At 43.2% G+C, this 18,359-nt stretch overlaps 1 protein-coding gene across 1 annotated transcript; it reads right to left on the bottom strand.

The window, feature by feature from the left end:
- Nucleotides 1–4,031: 4,031 nt before the first annotated feature.
- Nucleotides 4,032–17,391, bottom strand: LOC112225079 (ras-related protein Rab-17-like). The gene is made up of 5 exons (XM_024388690.2): nt 16,787–17,391; nt 11,418–11,569; nt 9,198–9,323; nt 8,770–8,863; nt 4,032–4,924 (listed from the first exon to the last, which is right to left on the bottom strand). Exons 1-5 carry the CDS (start codon nt 16,971–16,973, stop codon nt 4,788–4,790), a joined length of 696 nt encoding a protein of 231 aa, XP_024244458.1. The 5' UTR covers nt 16,974–17,391; the 3' UTR covers nt 4,032–4,787.
- Between the last annotated feature and the right edge of the window lie 968 nt (nt 17,392–18,359).

Raw genomic sequence — 18,359 nt, 5'->3', positions numbered from 1 at the left:
TTATCACACTACTCGCTTAACCTGGATGTCAGACGCACCAATGTGTCAGAGGGAACTCCATTCGACTGACAACCGTAGTCCGCTTGCAGGTGCCCAGCCCTGTCACAAGGAGTCGCTAGAGCATGATGAGCTAAGGAAAGCCCCACCGGCTAAACCCTTACCTACCCCAGACGGAGCTGGGCCAATTGTGCCCCGTCCTATGGGACTCCTGGTCACGGCCGGTTGTGACACAGACTAGGATTGAACCCCAGGCTGTAGTGGCACCTCAGCACTGTAGTACAGTGCTTTGATTGCTGCACCAACCAAGGATCCCTGAAAAAAGTTTTTAAACATTTTACATTGCGTGCCCTAATGAACACAACCCCCAACCATGTTTTCAATCAGCAAGAAATAAGATGCAACACTGTTGGAAACTTGGAATGATCCTCTGAAAAAATACTGCTTGAGTGTCTTGTGAAGAAAAATCAAATAAAAAACGTGAAAGAAAGAGTCCTATGCTGATATATTTTGACATTTACATTTGAGGCATTTAGCAGACTCTCTTATCCAGAGTAACCTACAGTTAATGCATTCATTTTAAGATAGCTAGGTGGGACAACCACATATGACAGGCATAGTAAGTACACTTTTCATCAATAAACTTGCTATCAGTAAAGTCAGAGGGGGTGGGGGAGACAATTGCAAGTGTTGGTTCAGGAAAGGTTTTTGGGGGAGGGATAATTTAAGATACTCTTTGAAGAGGTAGGGATTCAGGTGCTTTTGGGTGATGGGCAGGGGCTCTGCTGTCTTAGGTTCAGAGGTAAGCTGGTTCCACCATTGGGGTGCCAGGACAGAGAAGCGCTTGGACTGGGCTGAGCGAGAGATGCCCTCCCATAGGGGTGGGACGGCCAAGAGACAAGAGGTGGGAGAACCGAGTGCTCAGGTTGGGGTGTAGGGTTTGAGCATGGCCTGAAGGTAGGGAGGGCAGTTCCTCTTGCTGCTCCATAGGCAAGTATCACGGTCTTGTAGTGGATGCGAGCTTTGACTGGAAGCCAGTGGAGTGTGCGGAGGAGCGAGGTGTCATGGGAGAACTCGGGAATGTTGAAAACCAGGCGGGCTGCAGCATTCTGTCGCCAACAGCGAGTTTCAGTAGTCCGGGCGGGAGATGACAAGTGCCTGGATTAGGACCTTCCCCCGCTTCCTGTATGAGGTAGGGTCGTACTCTACGGATGATGTAGAGCATGAACCTGCAGGAACTGCTTTGATGTTTGCAGAGAACGACAGGGTCACGGCAAGGTTCTTTGCACTCTGGGAGTGAGACACTGGGGAGCGGTCAACCATGATGGAGAGGTCTTTGAGTGGGCAGGCCTTCCCTGGGTTGAAGAGCAGCTCCGCCTTGTCGAGTTAGAGCTTGAGGTGGTGGGCCGACATTCAAGCTGAGATATCTGCCAGGCACGCATGTGCACCTGGGTGTCAGAAAGGGGGAAGGAGAAAAATAGTTGAGTGTCATCTGCATAGCAATGATAGGAGAGACCATGTGAGGATATGACAGAGCCAAGTGACTTGGTGTATTTGTATTTATTAGGGATCCCCATTAGCTGCTGCCTCTTCCTGGGGTCCAAACACATTAAAGCACTTACATTACATATAAAACAAAATATTAAACAGTACATCATATAACATTATTACAACACTACATAACTACAATACAAAATGTATAATACCACCATACAACAATATTATAATGTGTCTTTACCTTTGTGTGTGTCTCTTCACAGTCCCCACTGTTCCATAAGATGTATTTTTACCTGTTTTGTAAATCTGATTCTACTGCTTGCATCAGTTACCTGATGTGTAGTAGAGTTCCATGTAGTCATGACACTATGTAGTACTGTGCGCCTCCCATAGTCTGTTCTGGTTTCTGGGGGGGTATGCAGGTCTTGTGGGGTATGCATGGATATCTGAGCTGTGTGCTAGTATTTTAAACAGACAGCTCGGTACATTCAGCTTGTCAACACTTCTTACAGAGATTAACATTCATATCATTAATGTTAGCTCTCCAATTACTTTTCAGGGCCAGCCATGCTGCCATGTTCTGAGCCAACTGCAATTTTCTTATGTCCCTCTTTGTGGCACCTGACCACACTACTGAACAGTAGTCTAGGTGCAATGAAACTAGGGCCTGTAGGACCTGCCTTGTTGATAGTGTTGTTAAGAAGGTAGAGCAACGCTTTATTATGGATAGAATGCTCCTTAGCTACTGTAGCATCAATATGTTTTGACCATGACAGTTTACAATCCAGGGTTACTCCTAGCAGTTTAGTCACCTCAATTTGCTCAATTTACACATTATTCATTACGAGATGTAGTTGAGGTTTAGGGTTTGTGAATGATTTGTCCCAAATACAGTGCTTTTAGTTTTGGAAATATTTAGGACTAACTTATTCCTTGCCACCCATTCTGAAACTAACTTCAGCTCTTTGTTAAGTGTTGCAGTTGTTTCAGTTGATGTAGTAGCTGACGTGTATAATGTTGAGTCATCCGCATACATAGACACACTGGCTTTACTCAAAGCTAGTGGCATGTTGATAGTAAAGATTGAAAAAAGTAAAGGGGCCTAAACAGCTACCATGAAGAATAACTGATTCTACCTGGATTATGTTAGAGTGGCTTCCATTAAAGAACACCCTCTGTGTTCAGTTAGACAAGTAACTCTTTATCCACAATATAGCAGTGGGTGTAAAGCCATAACATACGTTTTTCCAGCAGCAGACTATGATTGAATATGTCAAAAGCCGCACTGAAGTCTAACAAAACAGCCCCCACAATATTTTTATAATCAATGTCTCTCAGCCAATCACCAGTCATTTGTGTAAGTGCTGTGATTGAATGTCCTTCCCTATGAGCGTGCTGAAAGTCTGTTGTCAATTTGTTTACTGTAAAATAGCATTGTATCTGGTCAAACACTATTTTTTTCCCAGAAGTTTACTAAGGGTTGGTAACATGCTGATTGGTTGGCTTTTTGAGCCAATAAAGGGGGCTTTACTATTCTTCGGTAGCTGAATGACTTTTGCTTCCCTCCATGCATGACGTCACACTTTCTAGCAGGCTTAAATTGAAGATATGACAAATAGGAGTGGCAATATCGCCTGCTATTCTCCTCAGTAATTTTCCATCCAGATTATCAGACCCTGGTGGCTTGTCATTGTTGATAGAGCACAATATTTTTTTCACCTCTTCCACACTCACTCTACAGAATTCAAAATTACAATGCTTGTCTTTCATAATTTGGTCAGATAAACCTGGATATGTAGTGTCATAATTTGTTCCTGGCATGTGGGTGATGAATGGGCCATCTGATTCAATGAATCAACATTTAATTGAAGGTGCTCAAAGCTTTTTACTATCATTCTTCATATAATTTTTTTTTTTCATAGTATAGATTATTTAAATTATTATTTTAGTTTAGTCACATGATTACTGAATTTGCAGTACGTTTGCCAATCGATTGGGCCGCCAGACCCATTTGCCTTTTATTTTCCCTCATCCGTCTCAACCATACAATTTTTCAATTCCTAATCAATCCAAGGGGGTTTAACAGTTTTTTCAGTAATTATTTTAATTGGTGCATGCTTATTAGTAACTGGAATAAGAAATTTCATAAATGTGTCAAGGGCAGCGTCTGGTTACTCCTCATTACACGCCACAGACCAGAAAATATTCTTTACATCATCAACATAAGAAACACAACAAACCTTATTATATGACCTCTTATACACTATATTAGGCCCAGGCTTTGGAACTTTGGATTTCCTAGATATGGCTACTATATTGCGATTACTACATCTTATGGATTTGGATACTACTTTGAAGCAAATTTATGCAGCAATAGTAAAGATGTGATCAATATATGTTGATGATTTCATTCCTGTGCTATTTGTACCTACCCTGGTAGGTTGACTGACAACCTGAACCAGGTTGCAGGCACTGGTTACAGTTTGTTACAGTGAAGTTATTTCTTGAGTGGGCAGCTTGCTGAAAGCCAGTCAATATTTAAATCACCCAGAAAATACACTTCTCTGTTGATATCGCATACATTATCAAGCATTTCACACATATTTTCCAGACTGTTAGCACAAGAATGGGCTTTAGTAGCCATTTTACTTCAATAAGATTTAACATGAGATCCTCTCTAAGCTTTACAGGAATGAGATTCTGAATATAGACCACAACACCACCCCTGTTTGCATTTCTGTATTTTCGGTAGATGTTATAGCCAGGCATTGCCATCACTGTATCATCAAAGGTATTATCAGAGACAGTCAGAATGTAGATGTCATCTGTTGCAAGAACGTTATTGACTATTTCTAGCACTTCTGGGTTGCTTAATTGTTTTTAATGCTTTACTGGGAAGCTTATCAGCAGTAGACATGCTCATGTTATTTATATTGGAGCTGATAGTACATGGTGAGCTGCACACAGTAGACTTCCTACTAGGGCACACCACCTCAGTGCTGACATTGTAACTCTGGTTCATAGGCACATGAGTACTGCATGAAATAGCTGTAAGATAAACAGAGGTATTCGGTGCAATTAGGGGCACATAAATTAAGTTACTTACATTTTGTCTGCCAACGCCCCTCAGATAACGTACATTTGATGCAGCATTATGACAACTCATTGTCACAATGGTAGGGATTAACTGAGCTGATCTTGGGTCATTGAGAAGTCATTGTCTTAAACTTAAATCTTTGAACATACAGTTCCTCACAAAAATATCAGATACACACACACACACACAACACACATTAGGGTCCAATGGAGGGGCAACAGGATGCAAGAGGGTGCTGTAGGGTCTCAGAGCGGCGCAGGTTCACTAACTCTGTCTCCTGCCACTCTGTCAGACCGCTTTGATGCTCACTCGTACACCTCTTCACCCTGTGGGCTGAGACAGAGAGGGATCACACACACACCGCATCCTTCTATATGCCACTCAGCACTTCCACAGCCAGTGTTAGTTACCACAACCACAAAATCACACCTGTGCTTATGTCTAGGAAATGAGAAAATAGGGAAAAAATGAAAACGTCTGATTATTTCTGGTCTAGTGAACGATGACAACCGAGCTCGCTGCCCAGATTTACATAATTAGAAAGAGGAGATTCTCTTGATTAAAATGGCATCCGGCCTCCCGGGTGGCACAGTGGTTAAGGGCGCTGTACTGCAGCGCCAGCTGTGCCAGCAGAGACTCTGGGTTTGCGCCCAAGCTCTGGAGGGTTTGGCCAGTAGGGAAATCCTTGTCTCATTGCGCACCAGCGACTCCTGTGGTGGGCCGGGCGCAGTGCGCGCTAACCAAGGTTGCCAGGTGCATGGTGTTTCCTCCGACACATTGGTGCGGCTGGCTTCCGGGTTGGATGGCGCTGTGTTAAGAAGCAGTGCGGCTTGTGTATCGGAGGACGCATGACTTTCAACCTTCGTCTTTCCCGAGCCCGTACGGGAGTTGTAAGCGATGAGACAAGATAGTAGCTACTAAACAATTGGATACCATGAAATTGGGGAGAAAAAGGGGTAAAATTCAAAAAAAGAAAGATATTTGGCGAAATAGACAGACATGCATAAACTATGGCAAACAGCTGGTAAATATGGTCATATTATGAAACTGGGCTCCACGGCGGATGCAATGAACTAGTTTTTAATCAGAAAAAAGAATTGTTAAAAATGTAATGTGTCCAGCCTATCTACAGGACCTCCACCAGCCACAAAAGCTAAGTAACGTTAATAACATTAACACTATGCCATCTAATTGAAGTCGCTGTACTCATAATATAGAGGAGAACTATCGCCTTATGGTGAGGATAGCCATGTTGCAAGCGCAGCTTCAGATGCAATCGTTAGGCAAGGGAAATTTAAGTGTAGGAAAGGATGAAACAGCGTCTGTGCCACCAGTAAGTACAGAGAGTAGTATAAATCTCCCTGCACAGTCCCAGCAGCCGGACAATTTTCTCAAGGCTTCTGGAAAGAAATGCTGTCAGTATGCTCAACCAGTGTCACTTATTCGCTCATTCTAACTCCTCTAGCTCCACAATGAGAGGGTGCAGGCCAGGCAGCAGGCTGTTAGCCAGCCTGCCAGCTTAGTGGAGTCTGCCACTAGCACAGTCAGTGCAGTCAGCTCAGCTATCCCCACAGACTGTCTGTACCTCGATCTAGCTTGGGCATCTTGATGTGATTGCCCTGACTAAAACATGGCTCAAGCCTGATTAATTTACTGTGTTAAATGAGGCCTCTCCTCCTGGTTACATCAGTGACCATGTCCCCTGCGCATCCTGCAAAGGCGAAGGTGTTGCTAACATTTACGACAGCAATATCAATTTACAAAAAAGACAATGGCTGTGTTTTATCCTTTTGAGCTTTTAGTCACGAAATCTATGCAGCCTACTCATTAAAGGTAAATTACGTTTAAATGGCATCCGACCAACGCTCTGCATCCGTCCTCATACTCCTAGACCTTAGTGCTGCTTTTGACACCATCAATCACCACATTCTTTTGGAGAGATTGGAAACCCTAATTGGTCTACATGGACAAGTTCTTGCCTAGTTAAGATCTTATCTGTCAGAAAGTTATCAGTTTGTCTCTGTGGATGGTTTGTCCTCAAATCAATTGGAAGTTTCGGTGTTCCTCAAGGTTCTGTTTTAGGGCCACTATTGTTTTCATCATATATTCTACCTCTTGGTGATGTCATTTGGGAACACAATGTCAACTTTCACTGCTATGCGGACGACACACAGCTGTACATTTCGATGAAACATGGTGAAGCCCCAAAATTGCCTACCCTGCAAGCCTGTGTTTCAGACATAAGGAAGTGGATGGTGGCAAATGTTTTACTTTTCAACATGGACAAAACAGAAATGCGTGTTCTAGGTCCCAGAAAACAAATAGATCTGACAATTAATATTGATGTTTGTACAGTCATCTCAAATAAAACTGTGAAGGACCTCTGTGTTACTCTGGACCCTGATCTCTCTTTTGACGAACATACTGTATCAAGAATATTTCAAGGACAGCTTTTTTCCATCTTCGTAACATTGCAAAACTGAGAAACTGCAATGATCTACTCTCTGGCTACTCAGATAAAGCACTTAATACACTTCAGTTAGCGCTAAACACAGCTACTAGAATCTTAACTAGAACCAAAACATTTGATCATATTACTCCAGTGCTAGGTTTTACTGCTATCCTACAAAGCATTACATGGGCTTGCTTCAACCTATCTCTCTGATTTTTTCCTGCCATACATACCTACACGTACACTAAGGTCACTAGACGCAGGCCTCCGTATTGTCTATAGAATTTCGAAGCAAACAGCTGGAAGCCAGGCTTTCTCCTATAGAGCTCAATTTCTATGGAATGGTCTGCCTATCCATGTGAGAGACGCAGACTTGGTCTGGACTCATCTCTTCAGTAGGTCCTATGATTGAGTGTAGTCAGACCAGGGAGTGCCAAGGTGAAAGGCAAGGCACTGGAGCAAGGAACCGCCCTTGCTGTCTCTGCCTGGCCGGCTCCCCACTCTCCACTGGGATTCTCGGACTCTATTACGGGGGCTGAGTCACTGGCTTACGTTGGACTAGTAACCGCAAGGTTGTGAGTTCAAACCCCCGAGCTGACAAGGTACAAATCTGTCGTTCTGCCCCTGAACAGGCAGTTAACCCACTGTTCCCAGGCCGTCATTGAAAATAAGAATGTGTTCTTAACTGACTTGCCTGGTTAAATAAAGGTAAAATAAAAAATAAATAAATAAAAAATGCCGTCCCTAGGAGGGATGCGTCTCTTGAGTGCGTTGACTCACTGACGTGATCTTCCTGTCCGGTTTTGCACTCCCTTGGGCTTGTGCGGTGGAGGAGATCTTAATGGTCTGTACTCAGCCTTGTCTCAGGGTAGTAAGTTGGTGGTCTGTTGATATCCCTCTAATGGTGTGGGGGCTGTGCGTTGGCAATGTGGGTGGGGTTATATCCTGCCTGTTTGGCCCTGTCCGGGGGCCACAGTGTCCCCAGACCTCCCCCTGTCTCAGCCTCCAGTATCTATGCTACAATAGTCTATGTGCTGAGGGGCTAGAGTTATGGTTGGTGTAATTCTCCTGTCTTATATGGAGTCCTATGGAACCTTATCTACGGCTATGGAACCCTGACCTGTTCACCGGACGTGCTACCTTGTCCTCAACTTTCTCTCTCTCTCTCTACCGCACCTATTGTGTTGACCTCTGAATGTTTGGCTTTGAAAAGCCAACTAACATTTACTCCTGAGATAATGACCTGTTGCACTGACCTACTGACCTACAACCACTGTGATTATTATTTCACCCGGCTGGTCCTCTATGAACTTTTGAACATCTTGAAGAACGATCTGGCCTTAATAGCCAGAAGGACTGGCCACCCACCAGAGCCTGGTTCCCCTCTAGGTTTTTTCCTAGGTTCCTAGCCACCGTGCTTCTTCATCTGCATTGCTTGCTGTTTGTGGTTTATGCTTGGTATCTGTAAAGCACTTTGTGACATCTGCTGATGTAAAAAGGGCTTTATAAATGCATGTGAAATGTCTCACCAAGCATTGTTGCTTACTCACTTTTCTGTATCGACCATATTGTTCCATTATAAGAAATATGAACAATATATGTTTGTCTATCTGCTGCCCTCTAGTGGTCTATCTTCAGAGATACAAATTCAAAGCTGTCACAATTATGAATATCAAAGAACATAAATTGAGAAATATTTTCACACCTAGAGTGCCTGACTACTTACCAATAGCCAGCATCAGTTCACTGACTTGATTCCCTGACTTGGCCGAGGTCTCCATAAAAAGCAAGCCTCTGTCAACGGCAAGACTATGCCCTTCCTATGAAACGAATAGAGAGGATCAAGCATTAATCAAATATGAGCGGTACATTGCACTGCTGTCATGTGGTGACCAATGTGAAAGTACAGTACAATGTGTATGTGTGTGTGGTGGGGGAAGGGATGTTTATGTCAGATTGATCATCATATAGGAGTACCGTTAATATCCACATGGGACATTCTGTATGTATGACTGAGTCTCCCTACAGCCTGGGTGAATGTGTTTGTTTGCTGTAATATGTACAGTGTATGTGGTATGTTATAGGGGTTGGTGCAAGTGTGACTATGCATGAGTGTGTATTTGTGTGTGTTGTTTGTAACAGTGAGTACAGTACCTGTAATGTCACCTGGCGCAGCTCTGAAAGATCCCCCTTGTTTCCTACTAGTACCATCACGGTGGAAGCCGGAATATAGTGCTTCTCCAGCTCCCGAAGCCACATCTGGGCCCTTATGAAGCTTTCCTAAACACACACACTGTGAGTGACAGAGGTATTGGGACAGTAACACATTTTTTGTTGTTTTGGCTCTGTACTGCAGCATTTACACTACCGGTCAAAAGTTTTAGAACACCTACTCATTCAAGGGTTTTTCTTTATTTGTACTATTGTCTACATTGTAGAATACAAGGGAAGACATCAAAACTATTAAATACCACATATGGAATCATGTAGTAACCAAAAAATATATTTTATATTTGAGATTCTTCAAATAGCCACCCTTTGCCTTGATGACAGCTTTGCAAACTCTTGGCATTCAATCAGCTTCCCCTGAAATGCTTTTCCACCAGTCAAGAAGAAGTTCCCACATATGCTGAGCACTTGTTGACTGCTTTTCCTTCACTCTGTGGTCCACCTCAACCCAAACCATCTCAATTTGGTTGAGGTCGGGGGATTGTGGTCATCTGATGCAGCACTCCATCACTTTCCTTTTTGGTAAAATAGCCTTTACACAGCCTGGAGGTGTGTTGGGTCATTGTCCTGTTGAAAAACAAATTATATTCCCACTAAGCCCAAACCAGATGGAATGGCATATTGCTGCAGAATGTTGCGGTAGCCATGCTGGTTAAGTGTCCCTTGAACCACAGACAGTTTCACCAGCAAAGCACCAGCAAAGCACCCCCACACCATAACACCTCCTCCTCCATGCTTTACGGTGGGAAATACACATGCAGAGATCATCTGTTCACCCACACAGCGTCTCACAAAGACAGAGGTTGGAACCAAAAATCTCAAATTTGGTCACTGGTCTAATGTCCATTGTTTGTGTTTCATGGACCAAACAAGTCTCTTCATCTTATTTGTGTCCTTTAGTAGTGGTTTCTTTGCAGCAATTCAACCACAAAGGCCTGATTCACACAGTCTCATCTGAACAGTTGATGTGGAGATGTGTCTGTTACCTGAACTCTGTGAAGTATTTGTTTGGGCTGCAATTCCTGAGGCTGGTAACTCTAATGAACTTATCCTCTGCAGCAGAGGTAACTCTGGGTCTTCCATTCCTGTGGCGGTCCTCATGAAAGACAGTTTCATCATAGCGCTTGATTGTTTTTGCAACTGCACTTGAAGAAACGTTAAAAGTTCTTGACATTTGCTGTATTGACTGACCTTCATGTCTTAAAGTAATGATGGACTGTTGTTTCTCTTTGCTTATTTGAGCTGTTCTTGCCATAATGTGGACTTGGTCTTTTACCAAATAGGGCTGTCTTCTGTATACCAGCCCTACCTTGTCAGAACACAACTGATTGGCTCAAACTTATTAAGAAGGAAAGAAATTCCATAAATTTACTTTTAACAAGGCACACCTGTTAATTGAAATGCATTCCAGGGCATTACCTCATGAAGCTGGTTGAGAGAATGCCAAGAGTGTCCAAAACTGTCATCAAGGGAAAGGGTGGCTATTTGAATTCAAATATTAAATATATTTTGATTTGTTTAACACTTTTTTCGTTACAACATGATTCTATATGTGTTATTTCATCGTTTTGATGTCTTCCCTTGCATTCTACAATGTAGAAAATAGTAAAAAATAAATAAAAACCCTAGAATGAGTAGGCGTTCTTAAACTTTTGACCGGTAGTGTATATAATGACTATGAGGTGCGGACTGTCAGCTTTAATCTGAGGGTATTTTCATCCATATCGGGTGAACCGTTTCAGAATTACAGCACTTTCTGTACAATGTCCCCTTATTTTATGGTAACAAAAGTATTGGGACAAATTCACTTATGTGTTTTAAAGCAGTCAAAAGTTTAGTATTTGGTCCCATATTTCTAGCACACAATGATTATATCAAGCTTGTGGCTCTACAAACTTGTTAGATGTATTAGCTATTTGTTTTGGTTGTATTTCAGATGATTTTGTGCCCAATATAAATAAATAATGTATTGTGTAATTTTGCAGTCACTTTTAGTGTCAATATAAATATAATATATTTCTAAACACTTCTACATTAATGTGGATGCTACCATGGTTATGGACAGTTCTACATTTATCATGAATAATGATGAGTGAAAAAGTTACAGTTTGTGTTCATGTGTTTGCATTTGTGTGTTAGTTTTACTCGTTTGCTGATATCGTACACCACCAGTGCTGCATGGGCTCCTCTGTAGTACAGCGGGGTAACACTGTGGTATTTCTCCTGTCCCGCCGTGTCCCAGATCTCAAAGTGAAATGTGACATCACTCAGACACACCACCTGGGTGAAGTAGGCACCTGGGGGGGACAGAATATACTGTGACACCAGGTAGAATGAAGACATACAGTAACCTACCCTAACAGGCAACATTCTTCAACTAGATCCCTGAGGTTAAGCACAATGACATACTACAATGTTACTCAAACTTTAATCCACATCCCTAATACGAAGTTAGAGTGGCCAGTTTGCCAACCTTATGAAAAAAATACAGTGGGGCAAAAAACAGTATTTAGTTAGCCACCAATTGTGCAAGTTCTCCCACTTAAAAAGATGAGAGAGGCCTGTAATTTTCATCATAGGTACACTTAAACTATGACAGACAAAATTTGATTTTTTTTTCTCCAGAAAATCACATTGTAGGATTTTTTATGAATTTATTTGCAAATTATGGTGGGAAAAAAGTATTAAAAGTGTATCTCAATACTTTGTTATTTTTGTTGGTCACAAATGTTTTTGTAAGTCTACAAACTAGCAAGATTCCTCCATGGCTCTCTAGAGCAGACCTGTAACATGGACTTTCAACTCCTCCAAAGATTTTCTAAGGGTTCTTAGGCTCCCTCTGCCCTTCATTGTTATGCTGAAAGACCCAGCCACGTTTCATCTTCAATGCCCTTGCTGATGGAAGGAGGTTTTCAAAAATCTCACGATACATGGCCCCACCCTGGTCCCTTTGAAAAAACAGCCACAAAGCATGATGTTTCCACCCCCATGCTTCACAGTAGGTATGGTGTTCTTTGGATGCAACTCAGCATTCTTTGTCCTCCAAACACCTTGAGTTTTTACCAAAACATCTCAAACAGTCACTTCTTCTGGACATCCAAACTCCAAACTTCAGATGGGCCTGGACTTGACCAAAGGGGGACACGCTGGCACTCAGGATCTGAGTCCCTGGCGGCGTAGTGTGTTACTGATGGTAGGCCCCAGAAACAAAATTTTTGCCCACCGTTGTAGACCTCTTGCCCCAGATCGAGGGAGATTATCAGGGTCTTGTATGTCTTCCATTTCCTAATAATTGCTCCCACAGTTGATTTCTTCAAACCAAGCTGCTTACCTATTGCAGATTCAGTCTTCCCAGCCTGGTGCAGGTCTACAATTTTGTTTCTGGTGTCCTTGAAGCTCAATAGTGGAGTTTGGAAATGGAAGACTGATAACAAGACCCATTAATACAGGTGATAAGACTCCAGGTCTCCAGAAATCTGGGTAGGTGACCAAATACTTATTTTCCACCATAATTTGCAAGATCTCCTACAATGTGATTTTCTGGATTTTTTTCCTCATTTTGTATGTCATAGTTGAAGTGTACATGATGAAAATTACAGGCCTATCTTTTTGCCCCACCCCACTGTACATTCTTTTATTTTATTTTTTTTATTTCACCTTAACCAGGTAGGCTAGTTGAGAACAAGTTCTCACTTGCAACTGCGACCTGGCCAAGAAAAAGCAAAGCAGTTCAACACATACAACAACACAGAGTTACACATGGAGTAAACAAGCATACAATCAATAATACAGTAGAAAAGTCTAAATACAGCATGTGCAAATGAGGTAGGATAAGAGATGCAAGGCAATAAATAGGCCATGGTCGCAAAGTAATTACAATTTAGCAATTTAACACTGGGATAGTAGGGTGTGCAGAAGATTAATGTGCAAGTTGAGATACTGGGGTGCAAAGGAGCAAGATAAATAAATAAATAAATAAAGTATGGGGATGAGGTAGATTGGATGGGCTATTTACATATGAGCTATGTACAGGTGCAGTGATATGTGAGCTGCTCTGACAGCTGGTGAGGGAGATAAATGTTTCCAGTTTCAGAGAGTTTTGTAGTTCGTTCCAGTCATTGGCAGCAGAGAACTGGAAGGAGAGGCGGCCAAAGGAAGAATTGGTTTTGGGGGTGACCAGAGAGATATACCTGCTGGAGCGCGTGCCACATGAGGGTGCTGCTATGGTGACCAGCGAGCTGAGATAAGGGGGGACTTTACCTAGCAGGGTCTTGTAGATGACATGGAGCCAGTGGGTTTCGCGACGAGTATGAAGCGAGGGCCAGCCAACGAGAGCATACAGGTTGCAGTGGTGGGTAGTATATGCGGCTTTGGTGACAAAACAGATGGCACTGTGATAGACTGCATCGAATTTATTGAATAGGGAGGCTATTGGAGGCTATTTTGTAAATTTTGTAAATGACATCGCCAAAGTCGAGGATCGGTAGGATGGTCAGTTTTACAAGGGTATGTTTGGCAGCATGAGTAAAGGATGCTTTGTTGTGAAATAGGAAGCCAATTCTAGATTTAACTTAGGATTGGAGATGTTTGATGTGAGTCTGGAAGGAGAGTTTACAGTCTAACCAGACACCTAGGTATTTGTAGTTGTCAACATATTCTATGTCAGACCCGTCCAGAGTAGTGATGTTGGACGGGCGGGCAGGTGCAGGCAGCGATCGGTTGAAGAGCATGCATTTAGTTTTACTTGTATTTAAGAGCAATGGAGGCCACGGACGGAGAGTTGTGTGGCATTGAAGCTTGTCTGGAGGGTTGGTAACACAGTGTCCAAAGAAGGGCCAGAAGTATACAGAATGGTGTCGTCTGCGTAGAGGTGGATCAGAGACTCACCAGCAGCAAGAGTGACATCAATGATGTATACAGAGAAGAGAGTCGGTCCAAGAATTGAACCCTGAGGCACCCCCATAGAGACTGCCAGAGGCCCGGACAACAGGCCCTTTGACACACTGAACTCTATCAGAGAAGTAGTTGGTGAACCAGGCGAGGCAATCATTTGAGAAACCAAGGCTATCGAGTCTGCCGATGAGGATGTGGTAATTGACAGAGTTGAAAGCCTTGGCCAGATCAATGAATGCGGCTGCACAGTATTGTTTCTTATCGATGGCGGTTAAGATATCGTTTAGGACCTTGAGCGTGGCTGAGGTGCACCCATGACCAGCTCTGAATCCAGATTGCATAGCGGGGAAAGGTGTGGTGGGATTCAAAATGGTTGGTTATCTGTTTGTTGACTTGGCTTTCGAAGACCTTAGAAAGGCAGGGTAGGAGAGATATAGGTCTGTAGCAGTTTGGGTCAAGAGTGTCCCCCCCTTTGAAGAGGGGGATGACCGCAGCTGCTTTCCAATCTTTGGGAATCTCAGACAACATGAAAGAGAGGTTGAACAGGCTAGTAATAGGGGTTGCAACAATTTTGGGTGGTCTATAGCAAGCGGCAGCGGTGAGAGACTTGTTTCTGGAAAGGTGAATTTTAGGAAGTAGAAGCTCGAATTGTTTTGGTACAGACCTGGATAGTAAGATAGAAACTTGTAGGGTTCCCTCTCTGTAGTAGATTGCAACACCGCCCCCTTTGGCAGTTCTATCTTGGCAGAAAATGTCATAGTTAGGGATGGAAATTTCAGGGTTTTTGGTTGTTTTCCTAAGCCAGGATTCAGACACGGCTAAGACATCCGGGTTGGCAGAATGTGCTAAAGCAATGAATAAAGCAAACTTAGGGAGTAGGCTTCCAATGTTAACATGCATGAAACCAAGGCTTTTACGGTTACAGAAGTCAACAAATGAGAGCACCTGGGGAGTAGGAGTGGAGCTAGGCACTGCAGGTCCTGGATTAACCTCTACGTCACCAGAGGAACAGAGGAGAAGTAGGATAAGGGTACGGCTAAAGGATATAAGAACTGGCCGTCTAGCACGTTCGGAACAGAGAGTAAAGGGAGCAGGTTTCTGGGCACGATAGCATAGATTCAAGGCATAATGTACAGACAAAGGTATGGAAGATAGAGAGTACATTGGAGGTAAACCTAGGCATTGAGTAATAAATAGAGAGATATAGTCTCTAGAGATGTTTAAAGTAGGTGATGTCATCGCATATGTGGGAGGTGGAACAACATGGTTGGTTAAGGCATATTGAGCAGGGCTAAAGGCTCTACGGTGAAATAAGACAGTAATCACTAACCAGGACAGTAATGGACAAGGCATATTGATATTAGGGAGAGGCATGCATAGCCAAGTGATTGTATGGGTCCAGTGAGTGGTTGGGCTGGCTGGGTACACGGTGATTCAGACAGTTAGCAGGCTAGCAAGCTAGCATAAGGGCCTTAGAGGGATGTTGCGATGAGGGAAAAGTCTGTTTTTGCTTCCTTGTGCGTTGACGTCTATAGACCAGTCGTGGAATTTGTAGGGTTCCAAGGAGCAGAGGGATCCAAGTCCAATTGGCAAAATGGGTATAGTGGTCCAAGAAACTGGCCGGTGGATCAGCTAACAGTCCAATATGCTATAGATAGCTAGCAGGCCACGGTTAGCAGAATGGGCCTTCACGGGGCGTCGAGCCTGAGGGGCCTGTTGGGATCCTCGTGCAGATTATGTTGGTATTCCAGTCGTGAAGGATCGGAAGGGTTCCGTGCCCCGTACCGGCAGTAGAAGGGGTGCGGATATTGTAGCCGAGGAGTGGGCTTCAGGATCCCAGGAGCCCTAGCCGGGAGATGGGTCTAGCATGGGCTAGCCCCAGTCTAGTTGGTGCTTGCTCCGGGGACGGAAACGTTAGCCAGGAGTAGTCAACACGGGTTGCGGTTAGCTAGCTGCCATGATCCAGATGAAAGGGTTCAGAGTTTGCGGTAAGAATCCTGGGATATGGAGAGAAAAATAGGTCCGGTATGCTCTGGTTTGAAAAGCGTTGTACGAACTGGTGAGAGGTTTCCGAGCTAAAGGTTAGCTGATGACCGCTAGCTGTGATTAGCTGACTGATAGCTGATAGCTGGTAGCTAGTTAGCTAGCTAGCTTCAGTTGAGGTATTCCAGTTCGGAGGTAAATAGAAATACAGATCCACACCACATTGGGTAAGGCGGGTTGCATGAGAGTATTTTGAAGTTGAGGTTTAGGAAAAATATTAAAAAGAATGCGAAGAAAAATATATAAAAATATATATACATGGGATGAGACAAGACAAAGATGTCTGACTGCGAAGCCATTTTGTATTCAAATAACAACAGAGCAACAATGTTCTTGACAAAATATACCAGAGAGACAACTTAGCTTAGGGCTATGAAATAAGATACTATTATATGAAAAAACAAGCTCCTGAAAAACGCTAAAAGTGCACAGCTGAAATAACATGCCACAGAAGTATATACATACCTTTGGCACTAGGAGCATAATGCTGTAATAGCCATGCATATGATACCAATACACTTGTATCCACCCTAATACTACTAATGACACAGAATTATATCACGTATATGTGTACTTACAGCCTACGGTGGGTAAAGTGCCTTTAAACTCATCCTTGCTGAAACGTATTGCCAGACTGGACTTTCCCACCCCAGAGCTTCCCAACAGCACCATCTTCACCCGTATTGTCCTGGTGTCTCTTGTTGGAGTTGTTGGCCCAGGTGACCGGGGCCCTGTTGATTCCCTCCTTTGAGTTCTCTTCCCCATCCAGAGAGGAGGGACACCCACAGGATACTCCACGGTTGCTGGTACAGACAAAGCCAGCGGTCATAGAATCCAAATATCTAGTGTTGTAGTTTCAGCTTTAGAACTCACAAGTGCACAAGACGGTTAAATTAATCATGTGAAACCAGTAAAATCTTACAGGATTATGAAGGTTAGTCCTCTAATTTATCTTGTTATAGGTGAAGATCAAACCAAAGTCCAACTTTGGATCGCAGACCACAATATAACTTACTCGTACACACCTCACACCAGCTAGGCTGTAAAAGGGTAAAGCTAATAAAAATTCTGCTATCTGAAGAAACGGTAAATAAGAGGTCAAGATAAAGACAATACAAGTGCTAAAGCAAAAACAAGACTAATTTCCCCAGAGACAGAGAGCAGCTACAAGAGCAGTGCTCTAATTCTGATAAATATGGGATATGGCCTTTTTTAAACTTTGCTTCTTTACTTTGGTTTCTGCATAGGACACCAAAATAAAGGAATTGAAACTTAATCATGCTTTTCAAAATACCCACAGTCACAAGGGATGCTGGACTGGTGTTGAAAGGCATCATACACATATAGCTTGACAATTACATTTATCTCAATGAGAAATACAAAAAACAAGTGAGTCATTTCACTGGCTACTACTTTATTGTTGATTATAATAAAACAACTTTAACACAACCATCATACACAACCATCATGTCCTGCAGGAATGCATGGCCTGATTTTTTATGTGGTTTGTTATGAAAGATTTATGTAAAACCTAATAATAATGTTTGGTATGCTGACCACACTGCCTGCGTCTGGTGCGCGAGCGTTGCAAAATAAATGAACACATCCATGTTATTCAATCATTGCACCCACACTGCTCGCGCGCATCAACGAAAGTCCGGTAGCCAGGCACTAAACTTGCTTCTATTCGTGAAGATTGATGCGCTGCAAGTCCAGCCTCTCCCATCTCCTCATTGGTTTTTAGGAGCATATACCCACGTGGGTGATTGAAGGATGAACTGAGGGCCACACTCCAGTCCAGTTGGTGGTGGTAATGCACCTTAAAGACAGTTGCCAACTACCATATAAAGTCCAAAGAAGAAGAAGACTGAAGGAGGAGAGATTACTGGAAAGTAAATTGTGATTAGTTCCAAGTGCTGCAGGTTAGTGAGGGGTGGGGGGTTGTGAATAAATGCCAGGTGTTTCCCTGTGTCCAGCAGATGGTCGAGTTGGGGTCCTTGCTGGGTGGACGGATAGTCTATGGATCGGTCAAGATGGCGAATGGCGAGAAGGGGAGTGTGAGAGAGTCTTGGAGGTCGGAAATGGTGGGGAGAAGTGCGGACGAAATGGAGGAAATTTAGAAAGATTCGGTGAAGCTACAGCTGTGCTGGA

The sequence above is a fragment of the Oncorhynchus tshawytscha genome, linkage group LG26 (genome assembly GCF_018296145.1).
Source record: "Oncorhynchus tshawytscha isolate Ot180627B linkage group LG26, Otsh_v2.0, whole genome shotgun sequence".
In the NCBI taxonomy this organism is placed as follows: Eukaryota; Metazoa; Chordata; class Actinopteri; order Salmoniformes; family Salmonidae; genus Oncorhynchus; species Oncorhynchus tshawytscha.
The sequence above is the reverse complement of the archived record's forward strand: the minus strand, read 5'-3'. Positions and strand labels throughout refer to the sequence as shown.